General features: G+C 39.8%; 1 protein-coding gene across 1 annotated transcript; it reads right to left on the bottom strand.

Annotated features, from left to right (window-relative positions):
• Positions 1-228: 228 nt before the first annotated feature.
• On the bottom strand, positions 229-13,104 carry dcakd (dephospho-CoA kinase domain containing). Its single transcript, XM_017700709.2, has 5 exons — positions 12,867-13,104; positions 11,918-12,030; positions 9,311-9,514; positions 4,371-4,458; positions 229-4,202 (listed from the first exon to the last, which is right to left on the bottom strand). The coding sequence occupies exons 2-5, from the start codon at positions 12,027-12,029 to the stop codon at positions 3,917-3,919; spliced, it is 690 nt and encodes a 229-aa protein (XP_017556198.1). The 5' UTR covers position 12,030; positions 12,867-13,104; the 3' UTR covers positions 229-3,916.
• Between the last annotated feature and the right edge of the window lie 5,148 nt (positions 13,105-18,252).

Raw genomic sequence — 18,252 nt, 5'->3', positions numbered from 1 at the left:
TCACTGAGTGGAAGTATATAGAAGGTTTCTAAAGCAACAATGAGTGTTTGAAATTATCATTTCATCACCTTGACTCTCAATTAAAGAGCACATCTGCCAAATGACACACACACACACACACACACACACACACACACACACACACACATATATATATATATATATAAGAAAGAGTGCACAGATGTAATAGAAAGTCACAGATTAGAACACAGTCACCAACACAGTAAATGATGTAGTGAATCTCACCTTGTTTAATCTGCAGATTAGACCAGTTACATTCCTTTTGTTTGCAAAGAGCAGCATCAATTCCAACAGTTACATTCAGATCACTCTGTTATAATAATTTCACTACAAACTAGTGTTGACAGAGCAGATTATAGACTGTATATAAGGAATGACTGTCAGGTATTACATGCCTGGCATTAACTTCAACCTCAGGCTTGTAACAATGACAATCCCTAAAGAGATTTTAACAGCAGAGCTACAAAATCTGTAGCAGAATTACTTATTATTAAATGACATGCTGAGTAACTGTACCTCAAAAAAAAAAAAAAAAAAAAAAAATCCCTAAAATTCTCTCTGTTAGCATGTGGGAGTCAGGGCTAAAGACTGATGTTTAAGCTGTTTGAATTGTGGAGTTTGTTGTTACAATGGTAATCCCAGGAGAAGTAGTTGAGTCATCATACTCAGCCTCAGGTATAAGAAGAAAAAAAAATAAAAAATCAAAGAACACCTCAGAATGTGTCGGAAGGCCAGTTGGCCCATGAAGAAAATATCCCTTCTGCTCCCTTCCAGAAAGCCAAGCCTAATACAAAGATGTTCTAGCTTGTTGTAACTTCAGCAAGAAATAAAATGCAAAATAAGATACCACTTTTGCCTAAAGCTAACGGGCTATAGAATGCATAACCATTAAAGATGTTATCAGCTGTTGCCTATAAACAAATACCAATTGTATTCTTCATTTAAAATTGGATGTATACCATTACACATGAACCCTGTAAAGTCAAAGTAGCAATCTCTTACTTTCCTTTCCATAAAATGATAAATGTGCAAATAACTAAAACACGTTTATCGACTGTAATATCAACTGAATATCAGCATTTTAAAAACTAGTTATGCCAGTAGAGATGGCATCGATCAGATATCAGGTATCGCTATTATATCATCCAAAATCTACTTTTAGATGCTCAATTTAAAGCTGCACTACATAAGATTTCTTTTTTAAAACTATCACTGAGTGAGGAAAAGACAAACACACTAAAACATGGTGCTGCGAGTCACCCTGTAAAGTCTGAAGTAATATTCTAAGGCAATGTTTACACAGCAGGTAAAAGTAGCCCAAATCCGATTTTCAGATCAGCTCCTAAACTGACCCGCATGCACAAAGGAAAAGAGCTTCATGTCTCGTGCTTGTCCAGAGGTAAATAGTCACGACGGCCAGAGAACGCCTGTCACTCCTGGAGCTTCAGTTCCATCTTCGTCAGCATCACAGGAGCGATTAAAGTTCCAATGACTGACAGAAAAAGAGAGTGTGTTTGAGTTCACCGTAAAAGGGCCCGTTGTTCGGCCACGGCCACTTCTTTGGTTTGTGTCCTCGGATTGTTTAAACTGTTCTCTGACGCTGCAGCCTCGGGCTCATCCAGCAGCGCTCGACCGTTTCGTTCAAAAGCTCTTTAAACACGGAGCAGCTGCGATGAGTCTGCTTTTTTGGTACAGAAACATAAGCTTGAATGTTTATGAGCCTCAGCAGCGCGAAATGATGAAGAACGTCGAGTTAGACTGATGTAAAAGTCGCATGAATTCCGATCTGGCTGTTCAGACGCATCGCTGCAGATCGGATACGGATCGGATTTCAGTACCACATATGAAAGCATCTCAAATCGGAATTGAAAATGTCAGATTCAATGTGCTTTTTGCTGTTCACACAGCCACACAGATGACACATCTGTGACAAATATGAGGAAAAAGATCGGATTTGGGCCACTTTTACCTGCTGTGTAAACGTAGCCTAAAAGTTAGTTGGTGGGTTGCGTATCATGGGAGTTTTTTCCACATCATACGTCTTTACATGATGTCGTCACACACACAGGCTCATAAAGATGGTCTGGCTCAATGTTTAAATCTCAAATGAGAAAATGAAATTTATACTGATGAAGATGTGATGACAATAATAGATTCACCAACATCCTCAACAGACACACCGAGTTTCCTTTAAATATTATTTCAACCTCATCGGATGCATCCGCTTGGGGAGGGAGTCCGAAACACAACCAAAATTTCAACAGCTGCATTCCAAAGCCTAGGAAGGCCATATTTCTCGGCTGCTACGTCATAGAAGGTAGATTCAAAGTATACTTCACATACAGCCTATGTTTTGAGTGATTTTGAGGATACAAGTAAAGCAAGCTTCTAGGCCTTCAGTTACTCACAGTGCTCTGCACACGAACAAGGCCAAAGGGGAAAAAAAAGAAAAGAAAAAAAAAAAAAACAGCACAAACAGCAGAAAACTAAGCCGTTGGAGCAGAGCTTGTTTTAAAATGCAAGTTATTCACATCTTTGAATTAGTCTTCATTGGAACATAAAGTGTAAAACAACTAATTAAAGAATTCATCCACATATTCTAATCAGAAGCATTTGTATACATGTAGTTTATCACACTACATAAGTTTGTTGGCTTATTAGTTACTATAGCAACAAATACAATGCAATGGGCTCCATTTTCTCTCAAGTTTTGTGCTGCAATTGCAAAAGGCGATTTCTGGTGGCGTCACCACGCAATCTTGTTAGGACTATTTGCGTGACCAATAGGCTACTAAGTAGGAGTCTTCACAGGACAGTCCTCCTGAGGATACCTAGACTGCAGCCTGGGCTTTGGAACGCAGCTAAAATGTTCCTCCGCACATTGTGTGCAGTTATACATTTTCAACAGAGGCCACAAAATCCCCAAACCATACATAATATAGCTTCAAGTGAACCACGTTGATTAAAAATAGCTCATTTTAAGGTCTATTAGTTAAAGACAAAAATATTGTATCGGTATCAGCCAACACTGATATCAGTATCGGAAATGCCATCTCTACTTGTTCGCACATGTTGTAGCAGTTTAAAAGCCACACATGTTATAATGAAGCAATATATATTAGCACATACACATAAGTGACACATCAAAGCAGAGTTCATACACCAGGAAGGAAAAGCAGTTTTCCACCATGGCTTGTATAAAAGCCAACACAGCTGGATGGTTTAAGAGTTAGTGAAGTTGCTTGCTAACCACTATGGCTGACAGGAATGCTTGACCTAGGAATGAATGCAGAATGTCAGATGATTATTCAATGGACAGAGCAGTGCATACAAGGCGTCAAACCTCAACAAGATCTGACATGGGTGATGACAATTATTATTGTTATCATGATGAATTACATCACCTGCTTTTCTGAGTGCATCATGGGTACCTTTAGTACTTAAAAGAATACTGACCAACTGCATGTTTCATTACAGAGATAATTAGTCCTGTTTAAGTGGATTTAGATAAGTGCACTATTGTATTCATAGTTTTCAAATCACAATGCAAACTATGTACTGTGAAAATTTCTTATTATACCACTCACTCACCTCTAATCTGACATAAAATCATTGTAGAAGATGGGACTTCTGTTCACAACTTCGCTTATGTTGGCAGTTCTAATTCTGTCAAGATGTTGAAGGTCGTTTTGCTGTGAGGTTTAGATTGTCAAACTTCTGAACCATTAAAAATAGCGTTAGTGCTTTATATGATTTAGACATTAAAAAAACTAAAATAATTTTTTTTTTTTAAATTCACATTTTCAACCCACATTCAACCCTCCTTCACTGTTACTTCATCGAAGCCCTTGGCTCCATCCTGGAGGAGCACCTCATTAAAAGTTCCACCTTGTGGCTAGGACGCCAGGAGTCTAACCGTGTACAGGAAGAGGCCTCCCAGGCCGGCAACAGCTGCCACCACGATGGCCCTGACGAACAGGAACTCCATGGAGTCCTCCAGCTTGGTGTGCAGTTTGAAGACCTGGCGGTGTGTATCTTCACGCGAGCCTGAGTTTTCGATCACGTGGCTAGCCAAACCACGCTTCTCGTTCAGGGGCATCTGCGCGGCAATGCGCTGCTCGGCCTCCTCCTGGCTCAAACCGTCCCTGTGCATCAGCCGAGCCAGCTGCGTGGCGGGATCACTGAGGCAGAGAGAGAGGAAGAGACAGAGAGAGAAGCAAAGAAAAAGATTTATGAGATCGCAATACACAAACTAACATGCTGAGAACAGCTTCATCCACAGAGTATGTTCAAAATGCCAGTAATAATGACTGCGCTGTGAGAGGCCGTGCAGAAAGAAAAGTACTTACCAGTAGACAACCACTGTGTGATTTAAGAAGCGCGTGAGACGGCGCGTCTCAAACAGCAGAGGCACATCCAGAACCACAAATCGATAACCTTTTAGAAACAAAAACACACAGGCACGTACACCCACACAAACAGGAAACCAGATAAGTCATCTCAAACAGAAGTATTCAACTACAATGTTTGAACAACATATCAGCTTTTGCATTAAAATGCAATAGCCTACCAAAACCTTATTAAGACAGGATTCATTTTACATTAGGAGGTGGGGTGATGCAATTTTTACAGCCGTTTTTCAGAGATTTTGTCCCGCCCAGATCCACCATGATGCTCCCGGATCAGTAAAAATCAGGAAAAAAAAAAAATTCAGCTTCAGCAAATTTGGATTTGGCTTCATCACAGTACAGAGGCAGCACTGGTGAAAACTGTAAACAATATCTTATTCTCTGACCATAGAAATGTATCTTTTCTGGTTTTGCTTGATCTTAGAGTGGCCTATTGATTCAAATCTTACTAGATTGGGCAAGAAAATCTTGTAAAGTAACAGGAATGGCTCATTCCTGATTCAGATCTTGCCTGACTGGTCGCCATCAGTTTGTGAATGTAAACTAGCTTAATGACCTCAAAGTGCTTCTATGATATCGTGAATTTGTACACAACAGGGTAACTGAGCTACCCCTTCCTTACAATACATATCTGTTAATATTAGATGAATCTGTAGAGTAACTGAATCGAGGAGAAAGCAGTCCAGCCAGGACAATTTTACCATTTACATACAGAAGCTAGGTGACTATGTTCTTACTGCTTATTCTCTGCATTCTCTCTCTTCTTCCCCTTCCCCTGACCTCAGCTATACTGACATACCATTCCAATTCAAAGCACCTTGTGTTCTAAACAGATTCATAAAAATGTTCAACTTTCACTAAACAGATGAAATATTTTATGAAATATAAAATGTGGCACTGAACAATCCTCTCTTAGCAACAATAGGACCATCTCATTTGGGTGTTTTTGAATATGTTGCTAAAAAAACTGTAAAAACTTGAATAAAAAATATACTATAGATTAAAATTAAAGAGAGTAGGAACACTACAACTGATTTAAAAAAAAACAATAATTTTGTACAATTTCACAGGTCTGACATGTATTTTCAAATAAAACAGTTAGATTTGGAGTATTCCACTTGAGCAAAAGTGATTGAACTTGCTGCTTTACAGGACAATGGAAAAACCTTCAATGTAAATTAATGTAACAACATTTAATTGGGAGTCAGTTTGGGCCATTTCTGCATGGCTGCTTGATTCTGAGAAATCATAAAAGACCACTAGCATTTTCAGATTTTCTATAATTAAAAAAAAAAAAAAACAAAAGCCAAAAAAAAACTAGATACAAGGTTTTGTTGTGATAGCAACAATGTGCAATGTGGTCTCTAATCTTTGCAGCAAACTGTTTAAAAACCTAACTAGACTATAGAAAAACATGGCTGGATACAGTGCTCCTTTACAACATGGGTGCAGATCACGGAGTATAACTTGGAAAAGGTAAAAATTACAGCTCATCAGCTGGTATCAAGCCAATGCAAGATCCTACAGTGTGAAGCTTGAGAAAGATGAACAGGAGAATGCACCTGTAAAGGTATCCAATTCTAAACAACATTCCCAAAGAACATGACTGTTAGGTAAAGAAACTGTGCTCATTTACAACACATCAAGGGAGCTCATTCAGCCCATCATTAAGCTGTATAACATCTGAGTGAAAAACTGCAAAACATGAGGCAGTTAATGGGACTGAGCTGAACAGCTAAAGCAGATGTTTAAGAAATGTGTTTTGGCCTATTTACCCACTTCCTGCTGAACTAAAACTTCAATGAATGCGGGACTGACTGAAAGCAGAACCATAGTCATATTAAAGAGTTTGGAAGCCGCTGGTCAAATGACATTGTTAATTTTCTAAGTAAAAATGAGTTAAAACGCTTATAGTTATGGCATGTTTTGTATTTATTTATTTATTTATTGTTCAATGATATAAATTCAGCAAATATAAAGAAAGTATGCACTAAATTTGCAGAATTAAGTCAGTAAGTGTGTTAAAAGACTTTCACTAGAACAACAAAACATTCGACCGGGGTGTTTAAACATTTGCATAAAACTGTATCATGATTATTCAAACCTGATTACATGATTACATGATTTAATAAAAATAATAATCATGGATTACAATTTGCATGATAGTGTAACAAATGACCAGTATGATGAAATATACATTAAGAAACAGGTTATACCGGTGTAATAATAATGGTTGCATGCTTTGTTCTTTTCAGTCCATTTTTTTATTATTTGCCTTACAAAACCCTGATTACTTAATTAGCATCAGAGTAATTAATAGATGACTTCATTATTAATAGAATCAGTAGTGACAGTCCTAATTGAAACCAATCAAAAACACACTGTAGTGTCATTCAACATACACTGCCCAGTAACAAGGGTAATTACAACGAGAGGATGAAAAAAGGGGAAAATAAATGGGTAGACTTTGGCATCTTCCAAGGTAGCAATTTTTTGTCAGTTCTTTTGGTTCTTCAGCTTTTGCAAAGAATAGGTTTTGTATATGTTACTGCAAATTGAACAAGAAAACATGCTTTTATTATCATCAACATTTTGACAATCCAGGTGTCACCAGACTTTTGACCAGTAGTGTAAATACAGGCAGTGTTTGGAGTGCTGTGATTGGAGCACCCGCGGCAAAGTCAGCGGTTTGTTAGTGATTTGCTCAGCGTTTTTTCGCTCAGAGGAGGGCAGGGAGGGGGGGTTGGGGGTGAAGAGCAGAGGGTGGGGGAAGAGTTTCCAAAGGTTCTTTGAACTGGCATCCGGCTACTTTATGGGAGCTGTAAATCATTGCTTCTGACAGAGCTAGAAAAAGACCTGCTGTACTATTCTCCCTTTGGTCATCCAAGCTAAATTGTTTGTGACATTCATATACAGATGTTTTTAGACAAAGCTAAAAGCTATGTGATTGGACCATGCAGAAAACACACAGTCCCAGATGCTGGAAGGCTCGTCACATAAGACAAAAGTGTATGAGTGTGCAAGATTAAGTCACCCCTAGTGATGGAAAGAAATCATTAAGAATGATGTGTCCATTTGAGAGAATTCTTTAAAATGTTGTTGTTTTTTTTTTTTTTTACTCCTTCGTTCTGCTTTATGTTTATGTAAAGTTCTGTACATTTAATTGAATGCAATCAACTATAACAATACCTATTGGTTTAGGCCTCTGACCACACCAAACATAATGATATCAGCAGAGAAAATTAAATGGCAGCTTATGAACGGATCACAGTATATTATGTTAGAGTTTTAGAGATAAAATAGAAACTCAATGAAAGAGATTCAGTTCTTTTAGCGGCAAAAAATTACTCTGCACTTACATGACTCCCAAAGTTAGAAAAGCAATAAACAAAATGAAAAGTAGCGACAAAGCCTTTCACAAACATGGCTGATCAAACATCCACAATGGCTCCAGAACAGTGACATCTTCACATGCAAAGAATTTCCTAACCCTTCACTTAGATTTATTTAACATATATTTTCCTTTTATATGTTTCAGGTAGACAACAGAGTCCGTCTCTACATGAGCGTCACTCTTGTGTCTGTTTTAGAGCTTGTCTAATATGAACATAGTCAACAATACTAATAAAAACTTATATATATATATATATATATATATATATATATATATATATATATATATATAATATCAGCAACATATAATTTTAGATAGTCAAAAATAAAACAAACTCCAACAGCCTGTTACCAGTTCAGCAGGGATTCAGCAGTAAAAACAATATTTTTACTTTATTTTTATTCATTTTCAATATCAAGACTAACATCCTAAAACCAGGACTAATACTAATACTTTTAAAAGTCTTCTAGTCCACAGGAAAAACAGCTAATGTGGACATCAAATTTAGGAAACTGGGGTGAAATTACTTCAAATAACCCACCTTTATTCACTCCAACTGAGGTGGCTGTCTATTCACGTGTGACCAAATGACCAAAAAGTTATGATGCTTTTTAATAATAATAATAATAATAATAATAATAATAAAAAAGAATACATATGCATCAACAATATGGGTATTTTGGTTCTAGTGTACACGCTAATACCATTACTGCTACACAGTGAATAGACTTTGATTAGTCTAAAAAAGGTAGCATCCGCATTACTCTAGTTTCCATTCTGCAGTACTTAGTACTGATGTAATAGTGCTTGGTCCTCATCAGGAAGAGGTTACAAAAAAAAGTAGATTTGTTTATGTTTGAAATAGCTGTTTATCTATAAAGCTGTTTGTTTATCACATTGTTGAAGTGCTATGTTAAAGAATCGTGAGAATAATGATCACAGTTCTAAGCAAAAAGCACAGCACAGCATAAGTGTCACACCAAGCAGTGATGTGATCTGACCCTCACTCTGTTGTCTGGGCTCCTCACAGGTGAGAGTTAAACAATCCATAGAAAATCCTTATCTTCTACTGAACAAGTCAGGTGCTGATTAGAAGTTTTGCAGGATGCATTTCGATCGCACTGCATGTGATTAACAGCATTACGCCTACAGAATACTGATTAATTTGCACAGAGCGTTGCAAGATCTAACTGTTTATCTTGGTTTCAGCAGTTGCTATAAAGAAAAAAATAAAAGAGCCAACACACTCACAAGGGACACATCACTGTTGATCATGTCCAAGTCTGTATGTGTGTTCAAAGCAGACAGACGAAGAGGAACTACATTGGTAAGAGCATTTCTTCTATGTGCTCTATTCTCAAATGAGCGTAAGTGAAACGGCAAGGGAGTGAAATGGTGAGTGTGTGTATGCACCAACCACAGCAGTATCTGATTTGAGCATCTTCTATGTGAATGAGGAAGTAAGAATATGCGAGCGAATTCAAACCTCTGATGAAGTAGAGCAGGATCTGTTTCAGCATGGCTTTGTGGATCTCCGGGTGTGTGATGGAGTTCAGCAGCCTGCGTTTCTCTGGGCTAGAGAAGATGATATGTCCCAGCTTCTGCCTGTCTATCTCCCCGTTCTCCAGCAGCACCTCCTGGCCAAAGTGCTGCACCACCAGCCTGTATGCAGGGCTATGTGGCTCCACAACTGTCTCACATACAAACAAACAAACAAACAAACATAAATGGATTCTAAAGACTATGAAGTGATTCCATCACTCAAACTAAAATTCATCACTCCATAATACAACAATGTTAACACCTTAAGTCGATACCAATAGTTTTTACTTAGAAACTCCTAACCTATAACACAAACTACTTTTAATTGAAGCAAGTCACTTATATAACCTACAATATGGATGCTTTCACACATAGTTCGTTTTAAATGAACCAAACTGTTAAAGTGAACCTGAATGGGTGCAAATGGCCGCAGTGCTTTTTGTGTTCACAATGTAAGCAAACTAAAGCAGATTTGGTTTTCTATCTAATCCTTTTTAGCAGTGATGAGATCTCAGACCAGTTCTTGTCCACAACCAAACACTTAATCCCTTTGAGAGCGCACTGAGTATGCACTCAGAAGTTATGCAGTGAAAGTAGGTGACACTTTCTGATAAAAATAACCTTTCAGGTAATGAGAGGAATTACTATAAAGGCCTACAGTTCTCCTATTGGCTGCACTGATACATGGCCAAAGCATGTTGTGCAAAAGTGGAAAAATGACCTTGTGCATTTCTGTTTTTCACTGTGCTTGTCGCTGAGCTCTATGCAGCGAAAATGTGCATCTGCGCCATCACCCCCAAAGAAAATAAATGTTTGAAAGTGATTAAGTTTCATTCATTCAGCTTAATACTCAGTATTGCATGCGTGCCTAGGTTCAGCCTTTAACACGGTAAAATCACATGAACTCTCGCATGTTAATGTCAGTGCTGTTGTCTTGTCACATGATCATGGGCTGGGATTAACCTATAGTATATTAAGCACGTAGTATACTTATATGATCCTCTGTACTCTGTTTTTACCAACTTAAGTGATGGAAGACTGTCATTTACTACAGTGAGCCTTGAGGTCTTTTTGTTTTGTCTTTTGGTTTTGTTTTCTCAATGCACAAAGCAATTAGATCACAAAATAAAATACAAATTAACTGTATCAAGACCACCTGGTCAGAGGTGGTCTGAGTTTGGTTCGTTTTTGTGTCAAAATACATGCCCAGTATTGTACTGGACGTGCTGAGGCAAAATTCTCCAACAAATAAAAGCTTGGTAATGTTTCACTAAGCCATAGACCCAGTCTACAACCCCACCTACATACACGTAGAACCTGTTTCACTGATTTCTCCCTGCTCTCCTGCTTTGCCCACACAACTGTGTTTAGTCCTGCTTCACAGTCATAGCACATTAAGAGTGTTGGACTCAAGGCTGTTTGATTAACAGGCTCAACAGATTTTTAGGACCACACCCAGACAGTTCTCAAACAGGTCTGATCAGTAGCCTATTAGAAGTGTTTTATCTAGTTTTAGATGAGCATTTCAAAGCAGGCATATTCACAGTCATGCTCAAACTACTCAAACACCACTACCTCACAGGAAGAAAAAAAACACAGCCAACATCGCATCACGCAATGTAACTTTGTGCTGTTTCAGGCTAGATTTGTCACAGAATCTGATTTTTTCCCCTCTGACAGCCTGTCCAGCACTTTCATCTGATATCAGATCAGTGCCATCTCTACTGTCAACCTGATTTTGGTCGACATGGTCATAAACACACATTATAAGGCCAAATGTATGTGGACACTTCTAATTATTAAGCTCAAGTGTTTCAGCCACACCCTTTGCTAATATCTTTATTATACCCAAGGGCCAATTTGTTGTGCTGCCAGCAGCATCCACCCAAAAACATAGACAAACAAAAATATATAACCTCACAGGCCACCAAGTGCTCACTACAGAGTTCTAAACTGCCTCTGGAAACATCATCAGCACAGGACCTGTGCATTGGGACCTTGAAGAAATGGGTTTCTGTGGCTGAGCAGAAGCCTAACGCATAAACCTAACATCATTATGTGCAATGCCAAGCGTTGAACGGAGTGGTTTAAAGCAAGCCGCCACTGGACACTGGAAAGATGTTCTCTAGTGTAACGAAATGCGCTTCGCCATCCGGCGGTCTGATAGGCAGATCTGGGTTTGGCAGATTGCAGGAGAATGCTACCTACTGGAGTACCAATTGCCAACAGTAACGTTTGCTAGAGGAGTGACAATGGTCTAGGGCTGGGGGTCAACTCCATATTAATGTCCATGGTTTTAGAATGGGATGTCCAGTAAGCTCAGATATTTGCAATCATCCGTGATTACTTTAGAGGAATCACGCACTGCTGTATTGTTGTAATGCTTGAAATACTGCTGATATCAAATCATAAAACTTGTGCTGTGGCAAACCACATTTAGGCATTTAACTTTGATTACTGAAATAACAACAGAACATTCTTATCATCTCCTCAAAAAAAATCTGTATCAACATAGGCTGTTGTAATGGTTCTGACATAAAGGCTCCTTTACCTTTCCTAGCCACCACATCGGCGTCGATGATGGGGCACCCGAGTTCTCTCAGCTGAGAGGAGACAGTGCTCTTCCCTGAGGCTATCCCTCCCGTCAGCCCCACCAGAAACATGCTGAAAGAAAGGCAAAAACATATATACATGGACCTGGCTCAATGGCTCTGAATTCTGGCTCTGGAGTACCAATGTTCTGAATGCTGTAGTGTTTTCAAGCGTTAACACATCTAGTTCACCTCAGGAATGGCTTGTTAAATTAGCTGCAACAGGTGTGCTGAGATCAGGGGACACTGTAAAGAAGTGGTCAGAACTCCTGCAGATCTACTCTCCTAAAGAGTTTAGTTCCCAGCTGCATTTAACACGGTCTTACCCTTACCTACCACTAATGCATCTGATCAATCCAATCAGGGATTTCTGGAGAAGAAATGAGCTGGAACACGTGTTAGCTTGACCCAGCAACAAGAAAGATCTCCAGGACCAAGGCTGGTCGCCTCAGCTCAAAAATGTACAGGGTATGAACTCCAGAACCAGGACTGAGAAACATTGGATTGACTAACTCATCTCAACGGCCTCTATAAAACACAGATGACTGACGCCCTCTGGCGGCTGCTAGACAAACTACATGCCACATTAAATCGTGGTGAAAATATTTTTACATATTATACTTCTATTTTGCGCCTTAGCTACACGAGGCAGGAGTAGACAATTAAGTTAAACGTGAATAAGTACCAAAAGTGAGCGAAAATATTGCTAAAATCTGTTTTAAGACAGACTTGCTCTTCACCTAACTTAACGTTACACTTTGTAGTCAAGCTATGACAGCTAGCGCTCGAAATTGCACTTTAAGCTACTGTTTAGGCCACACGAAGGCGGAAAATGTATGTTTTGTTCGGTGAGGAGCTTAGAAATGTGTTCAAACATAATATGACAGCTTTTAGCCTTAGCCAACTTACTAAACGGCGTTGCTGTTGACCTGCTTTAAAACGGGGACGACCTTCTCCCTCCCGCAGCCCGACTGTCTCTCACGGACTGCGGACAGCGGCCACCATGAAGTCACACCGGTGAACGAAAGGAATCCCTGTAGTTAACAGTTTCAGCACTTTGTTTCACACATATAAATACAAAGCTGTTCATAAGCCTACAAATGAGGCTGACGAGGAACTACAACACAGAAGCCCGTTTGAGCCAGAAGTGAAGGGATTACTGCTGTCACGTTGCTGCCTCATGGCGGATTGGAGAGTCATGACAACATCTGACTGAAATAAAATGGAAAAAAAAAACAGGTTTCTGTGATGAGACCAGCACTGTTAACAAAGTCGAAAAATGCAGAATGAGTTTTCATGTTAGAGGAGCAATGAAGGGTGCCTGAGTTAAAACTAAAGATAATGGGTCCAACACTGGACGCTGATGACTCGTTGTCTTCTACACAAGGTATTTTCTCCACAATGGATGATGTGCCCACGTTTATTTATTGTTTATTTTGTGGACTTGGATGACATCATCTAGACTAGCCTAGTTAGCAATAACTTCCTTCTCAGCTTCTCAGTGTCATACTTGGCAACGTGATCGTGTTTATTCACTTGTGTTCTTCCTGTGCTGGAGTTGAATGAATACGCTTATTTTAATATTCAAATATTTGCACCTCAAACGGTTAATCGAGTACTTGAGTACCGGTGCACATCCCTCTGTTTAAGACCAAATCAAATGGATCACAAAAGGAGAAAAGTAGCATCTTAAAATTTTGGTTCCTGTGTTGAGAGATGCCAACCCTGTAGGGAACAGATCTGTTTCCATACCTTTTTTATACCTCATACATTTTGGTAGCCAATTCTACTTGAGACAATAAAACAAGAAGTTGGCTAAGGGTGGGTCTTATGGTAATTCTACACTCCTCTGCTGAAATACATTACTGCTCAATGGATGTGAAGGAAGCATTACTGGATTCTGGAGTCTGTTAGCAAATAACTTGCTTGCCTTCAGGCACATTAAAACTCATTCTCAGTCCAAATCATGTCAAGTTACATGTCATCATCTAAGTTTCAGCTAGATCTTCAGCTGATTTAAAGAAGGTAAGATTAACAATGTATTTCCAGCAGTACTCAAGTACCTATCATATCATTGCTGAAAAACTTGCTTATTTGAAGAGCCCATATAATGGAAAACCAAATTATTTATTGGGTTCCAAGACATACTATTCTCTCCCAAGTCCATACAGTCCACAAATGGAAATTAAGCTGCAAAAACAGCCCTTTTTCAATCCATTGTGTGATGTCACAAAAACGAACACATTTACATGTCTACCAACTGAGCCTATAGCCTTTAGCTCCACCTATTCATACTGAAGTTCTAAGGAGTGTTTCAGCTCTGAGTGCTTTTCTGAAAGTGGCCCAGTACAGGGCAACCAATCAGAACAGTGCTCATTTTCTATCAATCTTAAAAGGATGGTACCAAAAACAGTCAAACTGTCAAAAACAGTTTCATTCTAAGGGATTGAGAAAATTTGGAGAATGGTCATGTAAAATGAATTATGACCATTTTTGGTACATAATTCCAGACAAATGTTATGTCAACCACACATAATGTAATGTTAAAAAGGGATAAGAAGGAGGGAAAAATAAAATACATGTAAAAATGTAGAATTTGTTAGGATTTAATTTGCTCTGACATAGACAGTAGACGCTTTTCAGTGCACACAAGAAAGTACCACAACAAAGAAAGTGTATAATCAATATGTAAACAAGTTTATTTTCATTTGGAAGAAGGTTCACAATCAAATTGATCTTTTATGTGCAAACAATTTCATGGCCTTTTCTAATGAAATGATCAACACAGAATGCTTTCGAGTATTGGCTTCTTTGTTACTGAGACAGCTCGCGTAAATGAAAACGAAAAACATCAACTGCCTCGAGCGAACGGACTTTACTCCACCGAAACTAGACTGAACCAATTCAAGACTGACCTAGTCAACAGATCCAGAATGTGCACAATTGGTTGAAAATTGTCAAACTCACTCCAGAATAAAGAGAAAACTATTTACACAAACATAATGGTTTTTCAGAGCACTTGTAACCACATCACATTATTAATATACATTGACAAAGGCTTACTGATATATTATCTATGGAGAGTTAGTAGCAATGAGAGAACGAGAGAATGGCTTTGATTTAGAGAGAGCACCACTGCTCGTAGAATCATTCACAGACTCCATACTCGGGAAAAGTAAACACCACAGAGGATTAAGAGCATGCTCAGACTGACTAAAAAAACCTGTGGTGTGTCTCAAATCAACCCCTTTCAGGTAATCCAACAGGGTATTTAGACATTTTATAGGGGGTCCCAATGTACACCAAAAATGTTTTTTCAAGGGTTCTTTGGTAAAGAAAATGGTTCTATATGGAACCATTAGCACTCAAAGAACCCTTTGCATGACTAAAGCATTCTTCAGATTGATGAGGAATTTTCTGTAGATGGCTCTATATAGAACCTTTTTGGAAAGCGTTTTATATAGCACCAAAAAGGTTCTTCTGTTGTTATGACATCAAGCTTGTAATAGTAAAAAATAAACATAAAACTCTCCATCAACCTAAAGAACTCTTTATTAACCCTAATTATTTAAATTTCTCAGTTGAAATGATGATTGCCATACCGGATCGGTCGAGGCCCGGGTTAACAACGACCGCCTCCGGTGCTGTAAACCAGCAGGGTGCCGATGGAAATTGGACTACTGTAGGTCGAAGACCATCAAAGAGGAGAAGAGGAAGGCGGGTTAAAAGGCAGCGAGAGAGAAGTCAGGAGTGTGGAGGTTAGGGTAGGGACTCTGAACATAGGGACAATGACTGGTAAAGGCAGAGAGCTTGCAGACATGATGGAGAGAAGGAAGGTAGATATTCTGTGTGTCCAGGAGACCAGATGGAATGGAAGCAAGGCCAGGAACATTGGAGGTGGATTCAAACTGTTCTATCATGGTGTAGAGAGGAAGAGAAATGGAGTAGGGATAATCCTAAAGGAACAGCTTGTGAAAAGTGTTCTGTAAAGAGAGTGTCAGACAGGATCATGAGCCTGAAGTAGGAGGTTGATGGTGTAAATTTGAATGTGGTCAGTTCATATGCAGCACAGGTTGGTTGTCAGTTAGAGGAGAAACAGGAATTTTGGAGTAAGATGGATTAAGTTGTAGATGGTGTCCCTAGAGAGGAGAGATTGGTGATTGGTGCAGACTTCAATGGACACCAATGGATGTTGGTGAAGGGAACAGAGGGGATGAAGAGTAGCTGGGAATGTATGGTGTGAAAGACAGAAATGCGTAAGGTCAGATGGTTGTAGATTTTGCAAAGAGAATGGAAATGGCTGTGGTGAACACATATTTTCAGAAGAGGGAAGAACACAGGGTGACATACAAGAGTGGAGGGAGGTGCACACAGGTGGATTATATCCTTAGCAGGAGATGCCACCTAAAGGAGATTGGAGATTGTAAAGTGGTGCCAGGGGAATGAGGTTAGAAACAAAGAAGAGGAAGAGAGTGAAGACAGAGCCAAAGATTAGATGGTGGAAGCTGAAGGAGGAGGATGGTTGCAGGCAGTTCAGGGAAAAATTGCAACAGGCCCTTGGGGGCAGTGAGGAGCTACCTGAGGACTGGGAATATACAGATAAGGTGGTGAGAGAAACTGGCAAGAATGTGTTGGGTGTTTCGTCTGGTCAGAGGAAAGAAGACAAGGAAAGTTGGTGGTGGAATGAGGAAGTCCAGGAGAGTATTCAGAAGTAGAAGGCAGCTAAGAAAAAGTGGGATAACCAGAAAGATGAAGGAAGTAGGCAGGAGTACTGTGAGGCTAGTCACATAGCGAAAAGAATGGTGGCAAAGGCACAGGCTCAGGCCTATGATGAGCTGTGTGAGAGGCTGGACAGTAAAGAAGGAGTAAAGGACTTGTATCGTTTGGCTAAACAGAGAGATAGAGCTGGAAAGGATGTACAGCAGGTTAGGCTGATAAAGGATAGAGAGGGAAATGTACTAGTGAGTGAACAGAGAGTGTTGAGTAGATGGAAGGAGTACTTTGAAGAACTAATGAATGAGGAAAACAAGAGAGAGAGGAGGACAACGGGGGGAGAGATAGTGGATCAGGAAGTGCAGAGAATTGGTAAGGTGGAAGTGAGGGCAGCTTTAAAAAGGATGAAGAATGGAAAGGCAGTTGGTCCAGATGACATACCTGTGGATGTATGGAGATGTTTAGGAGAGAAGGCAGTGGACTTTTTAACCAGGTTGTTTAACAAAATCCTGGAGAGTGAGAGGATGCCTGATGAGTGGAGAAGTGTACTGGTCCCCATTTTTAAGAACAAGGGTGATGTGCAGAGCTGCAGTAACTACAGAGGTATAAAGTTGATGAGCCACACCATGAAGGTATGGGAAAGAGTTGTTGAAGCAAGGCTAAGGCGAGAGGTCCAGATCAGTGAGCAGCAGTTTGGTTTCATGCCCAGAAAGAGTACCACAGATGCCATTTTTGCGTTGAGTGTTGGTAGAGAAGTACAGAGAAGGTCAGAAGGAGCTAAATTGTGTCTTTGTGGATCTAGAGAAGGCATATGATAGGGTACAAAGAGAGGAACTGTGGTACTGTATAGAAGTCAGGTGTAGCTGAAAAGTATGTTAGGGTGGTGCAGAACATGTATGAGGATAGTGAAACAGTGGTGAGGTGTGCAGTTGGAGTGACAAATGGTTTCAAGGTGAAGGTAGGGTTACATCAGGGATCAGCTTTGAGCCATTTCTTGCATGCAATGGTGATGGAAAGGTTGACAGATAAGGTCAGGCAGGAGGCTCCATGGACCATGATGTTTGCAGATGACATTGTAATCTATGGTGAGAGTAGAGAGCAGGTGGAAGAGAATCTGGAGAGGTGGAGGTTTGCACTGGAGAGGAGAGGAATGAAGGTCAGTAGAGACAAGACGGAATACATGTGTGTGAATGAGAGGGAGGCAGGTAGAAAGGTGAAGATGCAAGGAGTAGAGGTCGTAAAGGTGGATGACTTCAAATATCTTGGGTGAACTATCCAGAGCAATGGACAGTGTACAAAAGAGGTGAAGAAGAGGGTGCAGGCAGGATGGAGTGGGTGGAGACGGGTGTCAGGGCTGATGTGTGACAGAAGGATAGCAGCAAGAGTGAAAGGGAAGGTTTACAAGACAGTAGTGCGTCCTGCTATGATGTATGGTTTGGAGACTGTGGCTCTGTGTAAAAGACAGGAGGCTGAGCTGGAGGTGGCGGAGATGAAGATGCTGAGATTTTCGTTGGGAGTGACAAGGATGGACAAGATTAGAAATGAGCAGATCAGAGGGACAGTGAAGGTGGAGCAGTTTGGA

Source organism: Pygocentrus nattereri, chromosome 3 (genome assembly GCF_015220715.1).
Source record: "Pygocentrus nattereri isolate fPygNat1 chromosome 3, fPygNat1.pri, whole genome shotgun sequence".
Classification (NCBI taxonomy): Eukaryota; Metazoa; Chordata; class Actinopteri; order Characiformes; family Serrasalmidae; genus Pygocentrus; species Pygocentrus nattereri.
The sequence above is the reverse complement of the archived record's forward strand: the minus strand, read 5'-3'. Positions and strand labels throughout refer to the sequence as shown.